Source organism: Tympanuchus pallidicinctus, unplaced genomic scaffold (assembly GCF_026119805.1).
Source record: "Tympanuchus pallidicinctus isolate F22 unplaced genomic scaffold, pur_lepc_1.0 scaffold7, whole genome shotgun sequence".
In the NCBI taxonomy this organism is placed as follows: domain Eukaryota; kingdom Metazoa; phylum Chordata; class Aves; order Galliformes; family Phasianidae; genus Tympanuchus; species Tympanuchus pallidicinctus.
This window is the reverse complement of record NW_026294791.1, coordinates 22528000-22545982: the sequence shown is the minus strand read 5'-3', so window position 1 is coordinate 22545982 and position 17983 is coordinate 22528000. Positions and strand designations below refer to the sequence as shown.

The 17983-nt window shown below is 42.6% G+C and overlaps 1 protein-coding gene and 1 long non-coding RNA gene across 3 annotated transcripts in view; one reads left to right on the top strand and one right to left on the bottom strand.

Moving 5' to 3' along the window:
* Positions 1-17983, bottom strand: part of ATF6 (activating transcription factor 6) — a 72958-nt gene that overhangs the window by 8602 nt on the left and 46373 nt on the right. For both annotated transcript variants that reach the window (XM_052665883.1, XM_052665884.1), the window contains exon 15: positions 7455-7539. In XM_052665883.1, coding sequence (XP_052521843.1) covers positions 7455-7539 — 85 coding nt within the window. The remainder of the gene's footprint in view (positions 1-7454; positions 7540-17983) is intronic.
* On the top strand, positions 1770-10961 carry LOC128072270 (uncharacterized). Its single transcript, XR_008202186.1, has 3 exons — positions 1770-3471; positions 4352-4453; positions 9311-10961. It is a non-coding gene; the product is annotated as an uncharacterized LOC128072270 (long non-coding RNA).

Sequence of the window (17983 nt, the reverse complement as noted above, 5' to 3'; positions counted from 1 at the left end):
AACAAGTCACTTTCAAAGGCCTCTGCCTCCCAGCTACAGCAAGAGGAGATTTACGGCTTCAAGATAGGAACGCTGCCTTGAACCAGAGATGCCTCTTTTGCACAGCAAGGGGCAGCTCAGACTGCTGATCATTTCTCCATCCACAGCCACCCAGAGCGTACTGCTTGCTGTGCAGGCACATGCCACCACCTCTTCACATGGACTGCTGCGGAACAAGGGACAGGACAGAGGCAGATGGTGGAACCACGTGCCGGGGGATGACTGAAATTGAAAATCTCAGGATGTATTTTTCAAATGCTTTCCCACAGCAACCCTGCTGTCCGACTGCTACAGAGACTCAGCTGGGAGAAGGCACAGGTAAGGTGTGTTCTATGGAGTGGGTGAGGAAGAGTCCCTGCATGGAAAGCTGGGCTTGGGAGTGGAGAGCAGGGCAGCATCATGCCAGCCCCGCTGGCTGCAGTCTCCTTAGAGACTGCAATCCAAACACAGAAAAAGACCGTCTTGGACTGCTGAGCTTTTCCTAATCTCTAGGTTTGCTCCAGTGATGTCCTCAAGACAGAACTCATAAACGTGAACTCCTCTACCACTTCTTTGCAGTTTTTTTTCTTGATGTTTTTACAGGGTGAGCTCATTATGGATAATTATGATTCAGATCACAGCAGAAATAAAGAGCTACCAGTAATCAAAGCTGGCCTACGTATCACAAACATAAAAGTGTATTTGCCACGTCTAATTTAACACTAAGAGGAATTATGTAATCTTAAATTTACAACACTTGAAAACGTATCAAAGCAGATCAGCTGGACTGAAGGCTAGAATTACGACGTGCTGCACAAACACAGTTTGGTGCAGCTGAGATGGCGAACACCACCTCACCTCAGGACTGAAACGTTCTCTTTGCTTTGCAGTCTGCTCTGCAGCCTGGTGGGAGAGCGTACCCACATGGCAGGGTCAGCTCCAGGAGCGATGGACATCGAGAGGGCAGGCTCTGTGCAGTGAGACACAGGCACTGGGTTCTGGCACGCAGCATCCACACTGGCAGCTAGAGTCATGGGTTTCCTTTTTCTTCTACATTGGGGATTTTATATAGCTTGTCTTTCATATGGAAAAACAATCTGGTGTAATAACTCTACACAGGCATTTGACATACTAGATGTGAAGTCCAATTAATTTATGACTCATTCTCTATCCCTCTCGGACAGCGTGTTCCCAAGAAAATGCCATCTGCAGCATTTATCCTGTCTATACAGAGAAGACTAGTCGTGCTGGGGCTTTGGTCTGCTACATCACACAAAACCCAAGAGATTTTCATAATAACGAAACGGCAAAAAGACACAGAAGGTCTACTGAAATCGTCTTCCTGTTCTTATGAACACATAAAAATAGGTTACTTATTTAGCAATTTAGGTAAACAGACCATTATGAAAAGTCACTGGGGAGTAAGCCTTTATGATTTCATTTCTTGATCGCTTCCTGTCTAACTAAACAAACATGAACTCAAGTGACACAGATTCCACTGCTTTTGTGTGCGGAATACTTGAACCATTTCTGTCATAATTCTATGAATAATTTAATCATCTTTTTCCTGTCAGGGACAACATATATTAAGAGAAAATTGGTGGGAAGCACAGCATCTCTTAAAGGTTGTCAATTCAGCAACGATCAATTTTGCAGAGAGGAAAGATTAGCGTACATCACTCTGAAAAGAGAACAGTAACATCTTACAATACGACTAAAATCTGTAGTTAAAATTCCTTGACAAGGTTTCAGTCCCAACCTCTAGAGTAGAACTCAATACAAGCAAGAGGGGTGAAGGACATCTGTGATACCGGCCAACAATCCTATGAGAGATTCTCAGCCTGAGGCCAAGCACAGCAGCTTAGAGAGGAAGCTACAGGAACAAAGATCTGGCTTCTAAGCTCCAAGATCTGGCTTCCAAGCATCAAGAGTGAACCAACAACACCTGGAGACAGAGCATTTGCTGAGCAATAACCTTCAGAAAAGTCAGCTGTTCACCAGTGCATGGTTTTAGACCTTCATCTGATGAGTGACAAGGAATTCTGCCTCTTACTCTGAAAGATGGAAATGGCATCTTTTGTTCACTTGACCCCAAGGCAGAGGATGTTGAAGACTGTATTTATTTAACCCCAAGACATGGGAACTTATAGCACATCATCACTTCCCAAAGAGATTTTCTTTTTATCCTCCTTCTCAGCCTTGGGTGGCTTCTGTTTGCTTTACAGACTTCTCAGAGTTTGCTACCAGCCTTGGACATCTGCTGCATGCAAATACTCATGCTGCTTGATGGCAAAATCCCTCCAGTTTTGATCAAAAAGCCTTACCATTAGATTTGCTGTTCATCATCTGAATTGAAACGTGCATTATTTTAGAGCATGAAAAGACTTATGAAGTCTGTCACATTGGCAGGATGAGAATTTCGACAAAGGAAGGCTGAGGAAGCAGCTGCGATCAGAAGATGCCCAACACAACAGAGCACGTGGACTTTGCAAAACTCTCCATCCCACTCAGCACTCTTTGTGTGCTGTGTTTCATCACAAAAAGCAACTCCTAAGAGAAGTCTATCCAGGAATACATAAATTATAGAGGGCAAGCACAAGTATCTCAAAGGCAGACTGACAACAAGACCCATTGTGAGTGACGTTAGACTAAGGACCTATCCAGAACACTTGTAGAAAATTCAAAACTCTGTCACAGCTGTCAATTCTCAAGAAAACAAGGAACTTCAGACTTAGCTGCTGACTGGACGTGCACTTGCTTCTTGCTATGCAACTGAAATCCCTGCTGTTCGGCATCCTTACTGTCTACATTCTCCTTGCAGCGGCTCTCTCTGGGATCAGTGGCAGCTCAGAACTCAGTAACCTTTTCCAGTGACTTATTCCACATACTGGCAGATGAACTGACCTGCATGAATCAGCTTCCCTGTAAACAGCCTCTGGTCCTGACTTACACATTTACATACTATGAGCAAAGGAAAGGGGAGAGATTAATGCACAAAGAAATTAGTTTGGTATACAGGATGCCTGGGGGTTCCAAGAGGATGTACAGCCCTTCACCTCCATATCAGCAAGAATGTCAAATCACGTCTATCTGAAGACTGTACACTAGTCCTTATGAAATAAACAGGAAATCTGAAGCTTAGTACCCAGCTGGTTGGTTTCCACATGGGCGAGGGCCTGGTAATAGCACTAACACCACCGCATCTGTAACTGGCACAAAGGCCAAGGACTCTACAACTGTGCTTCTTCCAAGACATGGAGCACTGGCACTATCCTAAGAAGAAATGCAGTAAAGAGAGCATCTTCTTTGGCTAAACTTCGCATGCTATCTCCTACAACAGACGGCTGTACATATGTTCTCACTTTTGTACACCGCACAGAGAGGACTACTGGTGGTGTGTGCTGCACTGCAGAGCTGCAGACATCCCACAGAGACTAAAGGTCCCTGCTTGGGGTAGGAAGAGTGGCTTAGCTGTGCTGTACTCTATAGATTATTTTGATCCAAAGATTGATGTTATAACCCGCTGCATTTTTTACAGCAGTTAAGTAAATACAGGGCTAATGGCAGATGTTTTCATTTAAACTGAAATGAAAGGCACCGCCTATATGTCAATTTGGAACCGGTGTAATGAGCCAACAAGACTCTGAGTTACAATAAAAGCAAATTTAGGAACGAAATCTACTAGAGACTTAACTGGTCTCAAGTGCATAGTTAGATTTCTAAAATAATAGCTGCAATCCAGCACAACAAACATGACTTGCTCAAAAACAAAAGCTTAAGTTTAACTGTAAATTGCCGTTGGCTTTCATTCCCATGAGAAAGTGCGAGATATTTCTTGGAATTACTTCTCATCACAGGCATACCAGTGGTGTCCCCAGAACCATGTACAGCAAGACTAGGACTATGCAACTCTGCTTTTTTTCCCTTCCAGGCTTACCAGCCCTGGGGTTCCTATGATCCACTAGACAGATCAATCCAGTGCTGGTTGCGTCCACAAATGCTGGGGCTTTGTAGTTGGGCAGGGGCAGGTTAAGTTGTGGACACAGTTGGCTGCAGGAGCCTAAGGGAGAGTAGTACTGAGTGACAGCAGCCAAGAGGGCAGTGGGACCAGGGTGAGAGGCAGCGTGCGTCTGGGGAGGCTGAAATGGAGGAGCTGATGGCGTGTACTGGCTGCAAACTGCAGGAGTGGCCCAGCAAGCTTGGAAAGGGGGCTGGAACAGGGTGGGGAGGAAGTAAAGAGGAGTGGGATTAACATGTACCAACACTGATTTTTGTTTTAATTTTTTTTTTTTTTTTTTAACACCTTAATACTTAAGAGTTCACACAACTTCAGGCACCTGCACAGAAGCCCTCGGTGGAGACTTTGCCAGCTGTCCTCATGCATGGGACAATCTGGGCTGAACAAGAGACAGACCACATAGGAGAGGCATAAAAGGTAATGGCCATTTTTACTCTTTTAACATGCAATTACTGAATAGCTTTTATCAACTTCTTGTCTCTAAGAGAAATGTCTTACTGTTCTTGCTTTGCACAGTATTCTCTTAAATACTCCAACTTAAACTTCTATCGTATTGCACCCACACATACACACACTCCTACTACAAAGGTTTCTGTTGATACTTGCCATTAGCTGAAAAGCACTAGTGCTGCCAGCTTTATATCTTGTTTTCCCTCCAAGAAGAATTCTGAAATGTTTTTCAGACTGTAAAGTAGACTCTGTTTGTACACTGGTGAAAAGAGCCAGACAAACCTTGCAGAACTATGTCACTAACCTTCATGCACAGTCACAGAAGACAGTGACCGACAACTCATGTTATTTCCCAAACTCTGTCCATATTTGCTCTCTCTTCCTGCTGCTGTCAATGGGAACTGCTCAAATCAGCCATGGGAAGAGTCTGTAACAGAGCTCAGAGGGCACTCCAGCATTCAAAACATAATCAGAAAAGGATGACAGTCCTGCTGGAAAGAGACTGTCCGAGTAGTTAAAAAAGTTCTTTTCTGAATGAACTGTACACTGTTTCATATCTGAAAAGAGCAATGGGTAAACTCTGGTACAAAGATAAAATGAAGATCCTGTAGAAGAAAGCAAATGAAGAAAAAAGTTTCAAAGCAGAGGCCATTCCACTTCCACTCTCCTCGCCTCCACTGCCAGGGTTGTGGCAGAGAAAAGGAACAGCAAATAAGTGCAAGTGGAAAAGGCTCCCCTTCTCCCTCAAAGAACTGGCTGAGTCATGAGAAAAGGCAGGAGGGACAAGTTCTTTCACTGAAAGTATTGCCAGATCCTCCCAGGGAGACCCAGCCTCTTCCAGCAGCCACTTCACTGCAGGTGGATGAAGAGCTAAGGTGGGCTTAAGGTGGGCTTTCTCCCCGCAAACACCTGAGAGAAAAGCTTTGTTGTCAGCAAACTGCCAGATGCTTGTTTAGGATGTACAAGCCCTCGTAGAGGAAGGATAGGATGGAGAAGCAATGTTCTCAAAGCAGAGAAATGGTTCTTCTCCAGGCACAACTTCTTAGCTAACAGCCTCCTATTAGTAATCTACTAATAAATAAATTAAAAATGAAGCCAAGTTATGCACCACCTCTTATTTATCTTGGAATTTCTTCCTAGCACCTGATTGAGTGCCACAGGGGAAGAAATGTTTGATGGCATTGTTTATTTAGCCACTATCCTTGTGTCTGCTCCATTTCAACATCCCTGACCAAATCCCTGGATATTTTTTATTTCCTGGATTATACCCATGTTCTGAAGAACAATCCCAAAGAACTCCAGTAACTACAATTTCACAATGTTTTACTAATGATGAAGGATAAGATTCATCGCAGGGCTCTGATGTGTATTTTCCAAATCATATTTACTCCAGTAACTGGAAAGATACTTAAGACTCAATAACATTCAAGAATAAATAGGCTGTAAGTTAGAAATAAGAGCTTGCTCTCCAAGTGATAAACTGCCTATTTGCTAATTCAGCTCAGCCAAGAAAGGATTTTTGTAAGGGACATGAAAAGGGAGTTTCTGACTGACAAATGCCAAAAATAATTCTGACACATCTCACAAAAATTCCCCTCAGATAATTGGTTGTATACCACCACACTCGACTTACCATCGTGCTTAGGAAAGCGCAATTATTAAAATGCTGGAAGCCTGAACGGATTGTTTGTTTGTTTATGGAAATTCACATCATCAGACAATGTTTTCAGCACGCCTGAATTCACAAAAACATTTGGGTTTGTGATTCGTTTGTTCTGTAAAACATGTAAGCTTTAAAAAGGCGTCACAGCGTACAGATATTCAGTAAGCAAAGTCTGTGCTGTCGCAGGGTTCACAATGCGTCTGATGACTGTGACAGTGACATTTTCCCAAACATGCCTTAACCTTGGGGCATCTGAATTAATGATATATTTATTCAGTTCTTGTCCTATCTCTCATGTGGGACTAAAATGGAGATCAAGAACACTTCCTTTCACTAACAAGCCCGCGCCCTTAGTGAAAAGCTGTTTTCTCTGCTGTCCTGCAGCCCTTGAATATGATTGTTATTAATACTGACGGTGCAGTGCTGAGAGGTCCCTCTCACACTGAGCGTTGTATAACACAGTGGTAAACAGCTGAGAAGCTGATGGAAGGCAGTCAGCATCCCAACACATCAGAAAGGCCAAGGAATTTGCCCTGCTAGGCAGCCCAAATGGGACGGCAAGGACAGTCTCCACACTCAATCTTTGCACGTGTTATGTAACGTGTACATTAACACTATAATGTGATGGAAAATATAGCAATAACAGTGGAGTGGAAAAGTCTCTGGCTGCAGCAAATGAGGACAAGCCCAAATGCAGCAGCAGAAATGAATGAAAATAGCTGCTTATCTTTGAAACGCTTCAGGTAGCATCTCCAGAGAAAAACCCCCACCTCCACTGCCAACCCTTAGATGAAGTCTGGGAAGGGGTGGATCCTGGCTCCAGCCCTTCCATTGCTCAGGTTCTTTGCATGCACCTGAGCACCCCTGGGTTGGCCATCCTTCCCATCAGGTGCTCAATCACTGCTTCAGGCCGTCACTCAGCACTTCTACTACACAGATGCCACATCAGAGAAGCTAGGTCACGTTCTGGCAACTCTGATCAGCTATGTATAAATCACCATGACCGGATGGCATTGCCATCGAGTCTTGAGGGAGCTTCAGAGAGAGACTGCAGACTGTTGGCCAAGGCAGTCAGAGGTGTCTGGGTGACACTTGTGGCAGCGTGGATGAAAGGCACAGATGAGATGCCAGCACCCCAGCTCCAGGGGGCACCCTGGCAACCACAGCTTAGAGGTGACCAATCTCACTTCACTTTCAAAGCTGTAACAACCAACGTGTGATCCAAGTTTGGTTTCCACACACAAGTCAGATGCATCTCTTTGAAATTATTCTCATAACAATCTCTCTTTCATGTTTTGCACTTACCATTGATGTTTACAGCTGGCAACACTATAGACATCTTTGGCCTTCTGGTCTTGTTATGTGTGGTGGCTGGCAGTAACAGGTGGTCCTGAAAAACAGGGGAAAAGATCTGTTAAATCCACCCTAGAAGCACAGAGCTGGGAAAATTCCTTTCCATTCTGTGCTACAGGCATTCGGTATAAAACTATTTACAACAGCTTAGCAATTTCAAGTTGTAGAGGGAGTCTTCCAAAAGTCACAGCAGCTGCTCATGCTGTGTAACCAAGAAGAAATCCCTATCTCATGCAGCACAATATGAAAAAGCCTTGATCATGTGGAAAGAGATGGAAACTGCTATTAGACCCGCATTCAACAGAGTACTTATGTATATGATTAAAGTAATTGAGCTTGACTTCAATGATATTTAAACATGTGGTTAAGGGCTTTGCTGAACTGGAGCCTTTACTGGCAGTGCTGTCTGCTTTCTATATAAATATCTTCTTGCTCTATCTGTGTCAACTCATGCCACGTGCCTCTTGCAGCAGGGCCGTATCAGTGAGGGCTGCAATGGGCAGCAAACTATGAGCTCTGCTGACAAAAACTTACTCAGGAAGTCTGACGGCAAAGCTGTGCTTAGCAATTTATTTCACAGTGAGGTGGCTGGGTGCTGCTGTAAAATAGAAGCGTTCAAACAACCCTTGGCTGTAATAGCAGAAGCTGCATCTACAGAAGCTCCAGATGCAGACCTGGGAAAAATGCAGCCTTTCTTCTTTTTTTTTTTAATTTTATTTTTCCTAACTATAGCTGAATTCAAACCTCAGGCTGATGTGTGGGAAAACCTGGTTCATTCCTTATCATTCAGATTGTGTTGTGCTGTGCTGACCCAGACCGCAGAAAGACTACAAAGAACATGAAAAACTTCCCAAGCTTTTCAAAGATTAGCTCCTCTGTCTGCAGGTTGCTTCACCATAACACCTCAATATGCAGTGGGTGCTTGGAGGGAAGCATATTTTCCCTCTTAGTAATTAAGAGCAAAGGATCATGTTTACAGAGTTCACAAATGCAGTGTAAATTCCTAACTCAAGCTCTAAGTGAAAAAAAAATCCTGCCGATCACTAAGCATCTTTTCCAGCCCCCCAAAAATTAATCCAAAGCTTTATTTTCCCAGTTCATGCGTTTACTGCTCTCTCAATGCCAGTCTTCCCACATTCAGCCTGAGTCACTGGGAAGAAGCAAACCAACAGGTACCATCATGTCCAACATAGGCCAACCAGCTCCTTAAAAAGTTTTTGCAACCTCCCTAAACCCAGACCCAACATCTGCCTTTTATTTTTCAAGATCCAGACATGTATCTCACATGGGCAAACAGCAGCAGGAAGTTTGATCCCTCGTTTCCACGCTTTTCCATTTGCAAAACTCCTATGATATCTTTATGAGACCGGCTTAGTTTTGTTTCTAATGGCACCTTTACTTACTGTATGCATCAAATGTATTCAGAACAATCACAAGAGCTTTATAATTGGAGTAACCTCTACAGAAATCAACAGCAATGTCAGGACATTCTATCTAATTCAGGACCATTCTGTCTAATTACCTTCTTGACTGACTTCTGAAAGGTCAGTGTGAAGTGGCAAATGGAAAGCAAAGGTAGAGAAATTGAGAGGATGCAGCATCCAGGCTGGTCAGAGGTCTGGTGCCCAGAGCACAAACCTACATGGAGAGGAGGAGGGAGTGGGGCTTTGATACCTCTCATCTGTGCACTGTAATTAGCAAATCCTCCAAACAACCACTGGGTCTGAAGAAAGTTGCATAGGGAATCATCTTCAGTGATGCTGCTCTGCTAGCCAAGACATTAAAATTAACTTCCCCTTAATTTCCAGATTCTGAAACGCCTCCTAAAACTGCACAGGAAAGAGTACATCCAAGCAGCAATTCACCTGCTGCTCCTTCGTTTTCCTGGTGCAGATGGAACAGCGTGGGAAGGACTGCTGCTCCCACAGCAGATAGTGAGACATTGAAGTCATTTCCACTCACGCCTGTGCATCCAAGCATGCGCTGGAGCTGTGGCACAACTCTTCTGGAGAAAACACACACAACAGGCAGTCAGCTGCAAGCTCCAAGTGCTGGCAGGAGCCGACCTTCGAGAGGAGCAGACTGTCTGGGACCTGGATGCAGCCCATCTTCACTACAAAGGACTGTTATGAGTTATTGTTTAACCTGGAGTTAAAGAAGTGCATCCATCTCCTTGTCATTTTCAACTTGCAGGAAAGTCCCTCTGATACTTGGTCCTAACTTGCATCAGTGATGCAAAGTGTCATAAATATTTCAACAAGTTTGGCTACCTGCAGCATTCTCAGCAGCCTAGAAAGCTTCGAACAGTCCTGAAGTTTTTTTCAAAGTAATACTTAATTATTTGTATGCAACACAAATGAATGCAATATTAGTGATTAGGAAGAATTTAAACATTTAGGAACACAATGTGAATGCATTATTAACGTGTGTAAAACATTTTGTCCTTTCCTATCTTGTTCAGAAGTATGCTGAATTGCTACCCTGAGGGGAATGTGACGGCATTATTCATCCCTAATTTAAAATACTAGACAAAAATATCTAAAATTAAAATACTGTTTGTGATATTAATACATGGCATAAAACTGAAAATGAATAAAAGCAAATCCTACAAGTCAGCATCTGGCTCACGAGCATGACCGTCAACCAGAGGCAAAATAAATCACAACTATTACCCAACAACAGATGGCTCTGGCTTGGGCCAAGATTTGCACTTAGATGGGATGACAATTTAAATAGACGACGCAGACCTGAAAGTGCTGGCATAATGACTGGAAAAAATATCGGCCTGGAAAGACAATATTTCAAATGAGTCCCAAGCTTCAGCACTCTCATTTTGCTTTTTTTTGATCATCACTACAGTTTGGTGTTATTGAAGTCAGCTGAGATGGACAGATAGATAAATATAGACATGGATACTAAAAATCCAGCCACAAATGTATTACCTTTTTTATTAAGTTGGGATATAGAAACACATTTGTTCTTGGGGATAAAGTCTGAAGTTATTTGTTAAACATCTGATAACGATCACATTTATCAATCCTAGCCACCACAAAACATTCAGAGCACTCGATAATTAGGATGAATCAACTGCAGTTAATCATAAAAGTTAAATTAAAGCTTTTAGAAATTAGGTACTGCTATAGAATGAACGTTCTCATTGAACGTTTGTTCTTCCCTAGCTCCTTCAGTCTCTGCTGATCTGCTCCTGGACACAGCAGCACATGGAACCACAACAGAGATTTTAAGGCTTCTTCCATAAGATCAATGTCAAGACTCTCACAGGGATTAAGGGTTGGAGACTCACGTATCTGTAACCCCCACAGTCAGATGGCAATGGAAACCCTATTCCACTGTGCTAGAATATTCCAAGGCTGGATGTTCCAACAGTTTCAGCCTGAGTCATATGACATGTGGCTTGTTTTTTAAAGCACCTACCACTAGATGCATGACAACCTGCAGGCAATCTTAGCCTTCAATAAAAAAGAGACCTTTTCTAACTCTCCTAGAACAGAATAAACATCCCTGCATATCATTTTCATTAGATGCAGAAAAAACACGCTGCTCCAAAGTTCTTTTTTTTTTTTTTTCCTAGCTGGCACTTGCCTTTCATATGGTAAGAACTGGCAGTTCTGACAATTTGGGTTTTGCAGCATGTGGTCCCTCAGCAACACTGCACCCAGGAACAACTCTTCCCTTGGGACCAGTGTGCCACATAGCTATGGGCACCAATGGAGCTCCTCCACCTCACAGCATGGCTGTGATGTAAGAAAACAGTATCAGTGCCATGGGAAATGTTTAGAGGAGAGGTACACACATTTGCAGAATATGAGTGACATGGAACACAAAGGATCACTCCAGGCTCAGCAGGAGCTGTCTTTTCTCCTACCCTGATGTTACATTTCTCTCAAATTGACTTCTCGAGATTTTTCTTACCTTCTTAGCTGATCTGTTTAGGAATGGATAAGTATTATTCAATAGCCCTGCGTACCTAAGAAGAATGAACATGACTTGATCCAAGCGTGCTTTGTTACAGTCTAGAAGCTGCAGGCCCTATCGCTGCATCTCCTCTCACAAAGACTGATCCAAGATGTTGGGATGAGCCCAGCCCTACATCAGAGGCTCATCTCTGACAAACTAAGGACAATGTTTTCAAAAACAAGGGACATTTGTTACTTTACGGGAACAAAAGCTCCACAGAGACTGGATTAAAATACCAAAGGAAAATCTTAGAGTGCAGCTCTTGCCATCTGCCCCGATGAGATTTGATCTTTACCATTGCCTTGGAATCAAGCAATGTGCTAGAACACTGCAGCTAACAAAGACACAGGCAAAGCAAAGAGGGCAAGCAGAGCCAGGCACCTCAGCATGCCAGATCTGTCGAGGTAGCTTTAGAAATTTTCTTGTAATAAACAAATACTGTAACTGGGCATTTTGTTCATCCGTTTATGACTAACAGGTCTCCTGGGGAATCATGCCTTGACCTCTTCCAGCTCAAATCTTCACAACTGTGATTCTTGGAGCCTGTTACAACTTCTGCCCATGACGGCTTAGGAACTTCCCACATCCAGCTTTCATGCTGGCACTTCCCCAAAGCTGCTGGAGGCACTGTTTTTATTTAATTGTGCTACCCCTGGTAGTGTCCAGCAAGTCCTGACAGCTAAAAGCTTACCTATCAACTACCCAACCATGCCTAACAACCTCAGGATGAAGGGGATACAAAGCAAATATACAAAAGTTGTGCACAAAATCTACGCACCATCTTGTAAACTTAGCTTTTCTGAACATCTGCAGGAATTTTAGATCAATGAGACTGGAACTTCTTTAGAGCTATGCTTTTGGCATGTGAAACTAAAGTGTACTTCCAGAGTCCCAAAAAGTTGCATCAACTCCAGAGGCTGCCCTGGGAAAATCATTGAGAAGATAAGCTTTTTAAAACCCAGAGCTGACAGGAGGGCTACTGGGAGGCCCAATGAGCCAGCTTTTTTCTTCTACCACAGAGTTCACACCTTCTGATAATTTCAGAGTAACTGTTTTGGGCTGCCTGACTGCTGCCAGCGACATGACATTTCCATTCCCATCTCCTAAGCAGGCCAAGGAACCTGAGCTGCATTATGGCCTTTGGATGGAACCTGGTTCTCAATACAGTGGCACCTGAACCTCAGTTGCTCTTCGGCACACTGCTCTGGACACAAAAGGAAGCTATTCCCCAGGGAAGAGATCTTACTGCAGCATACCCACGGCCTAAAGGCTTACCCTCATTTTCCACAGCAGCTCCTAACACTGCCAAGCACACAACAAGGACCACGGTGTAAATGAGAATCACATCTTGCCATATCTGTTTCTGGTTTCCTCTGTCAGTACGAAGAGTAACTGCAAAGGATGTGTATGGCAGTTTACAAATTTGTACAGGAAACGGCTGTATAATGTCACCATTGTTGGGTTGGGTGATGGCAACCAGATGGTGTCCTGAGGATGGATTCACCAATTCACCAATGGTTTGAAAATGCCACTGGTTCTGCAATATTGCTTGTGCTACCAGAGGACATGAAAACAGGCCAGTCGTTGTAGAACGGAGGGTGTTTCCAAAGCTACTTCTGTCCTACCAGTGCAGTGTGACCCTTGCATCAGAAAAGTAAGGGGATGGGTTTAAGAGAAGGGAATGAAAGAGGAAAACTGCTAAAGGCTCTATATAAACTGTGATTCTCAGACAGCATTTACCCATTATATCACAAACTGCAAAAGCTGCACTGTTTTCAGAGTAAGAGCATTGCTTGCTATTATTATTATTTCAACACTAGGCTTTATAAGACCAAGTGCATTTGCCAGCCCCATCAAGGATCCTCGCAGCAAATACATGACAAGCAAAGATATGAATGGAAGTGAGCAGAAGATGGGCCAACTACTGTAAGGAAGCTGCAGGAAATCTGCACTAAGAATTCACAAGGTCTGAGCCTCTTTGCACAATCTCTTAACAATTCACCTTGAAAGGCCACTTTCAGAGCAGTAGCTCTGAAGTTTTCAGTTTAATTATAACAATTTATCTTAATTTGATCAAGTGTCAGTTCAGTACATACCGAATGATATTGGCTCCACATATTATCTGTTTGATTTTGCTGCATGTTAAAGAAGAGTTCGTAACTGAAAATTCAGCCCCCACCTCCCAGTCACAAAATTCTATTACTATTTCTAAGTTTTAATGCTATTTTGAGACTGGGGAGAAGGGAAACTGTCCCATAACAGGAAAGCTCTCAGGAGTGAGAAAGAACTGCTTTTTCTGCTTTTATTTTGGCCAGAAGTGTTCCTATTCACACCAATGCTGTTCCAAACCTAGTGTTTCTATGCACAGGTGGTTTTTACAGCCTATACATTGCACACAGCAATGAAGTGATGAGATATGCTTTTTATTTAAGCGTTTTAACAGAAATAACTCAATCCCACAGTCCATAAAAAGTCCTGTAGTGTAAGATTACACTTTTTCTGACGTTCCCAGTCTAACTTTTATAAGTAACACCTAACTGTGCTCCTTCTGGACATTATCGCTGTAGAAGATAGAATGGCCATCCAGCTCAGTTCCCACATGAGAAACTCTTTAATGGAGAGGTCCTCACTGCCTTTTATTATCAACTGTGCTACTGCCAGATGTGATATGGCCTGGGCTGCAAAACTAAACCAACTGGGAAGCATCTCAGTGTGAACCAGAGCCTTGTGAAAATCCCAGAGACCTCAGAGGAATGGAAAATTCACCCTACCACAAGGCTCTTTTTTGAGGAGTTTCTTCCACTCTCTTCCAACAGCAGCACTGCTGCAGGTCGATGAAGGGCAGTGCTAAGCATGTGCACAGTCTAAAGGAGAACCAGGGGCCAAGGACGTCTTCTGGATTAAGAACTAAAAAAATTATTGAGACTAACAAGGATATGGAAACCTACTATGAGTTTTCTCTACAAAGACAGCAAACATCACTAGTGCAGGAACTACTACTTCATTTTGTCCCTTCACCTGTTGCATTAAATTTATGCTATGTTACTTTAAAGACCGTAAGGAACCTAAAAAGCAGATGTCAAATTAACGTGACCTAATTTATTGTCATGATTTATGATCTTGTTATTCACCTTCCAAGGCCAAATAGGAGGAGCTATAGAGACTTAAGATGATAGTGAAATATGCTGATAATTCTCAGTATTTATTAGTCAAATAGCAGAATCTATCACAGCCTCTGAGCAAGAGCTCCTGTCTCTCTTCAGGAATCAGAATACAAGCACAGTTCCAGAAGCCAGGCCAGCTGACCTTATGTCTTACTGAAACGTCTATCTTAATCCTGTTAACAAAGTGACACCAGCTGCCAAATGACCTCAGTCCTCCCATTCCTCTGCAAAGCTCTCATACAGTAATTACTCCAGGCATACCTGCCTCATTCCTAGCTGAGCTTTTTGAATCTCACTTCTGACTTGCAACACATCCTAAATAAAAGGCACTAGATACAAACAGCACTCTTTCATGAATAGGAAATACTATGGGAAATCACAGTTAGAAGAAGCTTGTGTGTACACCTTGTGTGTATGTAAAGTAGTCAGGTACACAAATAGGCACAGTAATGCCAGTCATATGATAATGAAGGAAAAGGAGGTGCTGGCACCTCATTTGGACTCTATTTCTACTGTAAATGTACTCCTAAGGTTTGTCTCCCCTTCCCCCCCCCCTTAGAAGAGCCATAGGAGAGAAAAACCAAGCCCCCTGTAAACAAGGAGGACACAGGACAGACTGGACAGAAATGCAGCCAATTACACTTCTCTGCAGAACTCCTTTGCAAGACCCAAAAGTAAAGAACAATGCATGCATTTGCTATGATGTAATTTTGGTTTGGCAGCTGATTAAAAAAAAATTCCTAAACGCCAAGTAAGAGGATGTGAAGAACAGAATTCTACGTTCAAGTAAACTGTTTGGGTTAAAATCATATAGGAAGAATTTCTAAGGAATTAAATTGCTTTGATAATTTGTGTGTTATTTGTGAAAACTGAAGTTCAAGATAAACTGGAAAGGATATGTGTATATGAAGACAAAGAAAATATCCCAGATTATACTGGTTGAACAGTTCTTCCTGTTATGTTTGATAAGCATCAGATTTTCTTCTTAAGGCTCTCTCACAAACTAGCACCTTAATAACATTTTTTTCCCCCCTCTAAGTTACTAAAAATGACATTTCTCCACTATTTTGTGTCCTTCTCATTGGCTGTATAAGCAGAAAAACGTAGTTCATCCATAACTTCCAGGTGAATCTGTCAATTATTCTTCTAGATTTTACAAGATGTAAGACCCAAAAAGAATTAACTGCTTTATTACTACTACCAATAAAACATATTCCCCTCCTTTTCTAATTCACTGCACCAGAGCTCTGCTTTTGCATAACATCTGCAGGCTATTAGTTTTGCAACTGCAATCTGTAATTGCAAAAACATGTAATTTAGGTAGGGCGTGTGAATAGGGTCCAGGAAAACCAAAGAGGATATAATCCAGATTCTTTGCTTCTCTAACAAAATGTTAACCCAAAGTTTCTATATTTGTTTGCAAGACCTCAGGTCTTTTACTGAAGGCAAAATTCTGGATTCCCAGAATTATAGCCCAACAGGAGACCGAGCCTCAAGTGAAACAAACTGGAGTGGGCAGGGTTACTACCAACAAACACCTTATTTCCGCTGTTCTGCTTTCTGCAGCTCTGCCACATAAAGCAGAGAGCCAATCAAAGCTCACAAACAATGTGGGTTTTATGGACATGCTCCTTGGATCCAGCATCATGATATGGTCTAGACTGTTAAAAAACAACAAAAAAACCCACAACAACTTATTTCTCTCTAGACCAGATTTCCCATGAAACAAAATTTGGATGAGTGAAATGAAATTTATGTGAGGCTTTCTCCAAACGCTGGATCAACGTGACACTGGGGCTCAAAATCCATTTGCTAGTGCAGCTGCACTCTGCTTTCTCATTTTAACGAGTACAAAAGACAGCAAAGCACCAGAACACTTTGTCCAGAGATGCGGTGAGATCTCCATCCTTAGAGGTCTTTGGAGCCCACTCAACATGCCACAGCCAACTTCGCTGCATGCTGGTGACAGCCCTTCTTCATGCAGGAATTCCCCTGGAAAGCAGAAGTCACATTGCTTTCTTACACAGCAGATGTGCCCACACACACGGGTACTCAGGAAAGCAAGTGAACTTTAAATAATAACTTTTAGTTTTCCCAAGCAGGAACAAGTGAATGGTTGTGTTACAACCTTAACCTTATTTAAATGAAGACAATTCATTTGATTATGTTGTGTTCTATCCTAGAACACGTAGCACAAAATCTACCCCTGGGTTGGAATTACTGTCTTCTTTCATCCTGTATGAACAGCAGTGACTTTTCTAAAAAGCACGTGCTCAGTCCATCATCTTCCACAAAGGGATTAAACACTTCTTCAGCCCAAATACTGAATGTCATCAGTTGCGTTATTGAGCTGAAAACTTAGCATGGGATTTACCTTCCATGTTTTTGTGTGTCTTTCACAGTCAGGATTCTTATACAATTTGAGAGGATAAAATAACATTTGGCCAACAGCAACTTAACATCTCAGTCACCGATGATGCACATGGAGATGGAAAGAAAAACTGAGAATAACAATGAATAGCAAGAATAAGGAATGGCTTTCAAGACTAATGAGAAGACAGAATGAAGTAACCAAATTTAACTTTAGGTCAAAATTGTTATTAAATAGATGCAATTAAAGTTGCATAAAAGCATTCCAGTTCTACAAATCAAACTTCTGCTCTGTGAAGGTTCCAGCCAACAGCAAAAACCCAGACCTCATTAACACAGGGTGCTCCTCTCTGTTCTCCCTGTTGGAAAGGCACACTTCGCTACCGTTTGCCTGCGACTGTCCAGCAGCAGACAGAGGCAGGCTGATTCTAACCTATCATCAGGAAGATGCTGCTTCTGGGAGACCAACATATCTACAGGAAATTAGCAGCAACAAATCTTTCCTAATGGCAAAGCAAATTGGCTACACAGACATATATCAGAGGGACTGAAAAATCCCTTTCTGGAAAGAGCAACTCTCACTGTTAACTCTCTGCAGATCTCCTCCTGATCACAATCCTTCTATCCCGAGGTACCTCTTACCCTCCGAAGTATAATTCTTTTTCACTGAGATGGAGGAAGCATCTCCCAGCAGTGACAAGAAATGAGGATTATATCACAGGTAGGAAGATGTGATATACCTACAGTCACGCTCACAGATGTGATATATTTACGTAGATCTATTTCTACAGATCTCCCACTCCTTCTACCTTCTGGCATAGCTGAATAGAAGCGAGCTGTTAAATAACTCCCAACAATGGGGACACCACTTTCAAAACCACAAAAAATAGACAGGAGGAAACAACTAGATAACAAGGAAACAAACGCTCCTCCCAGCGAGCAGCAAGGCTGCATTTTTCCTTGAATCCC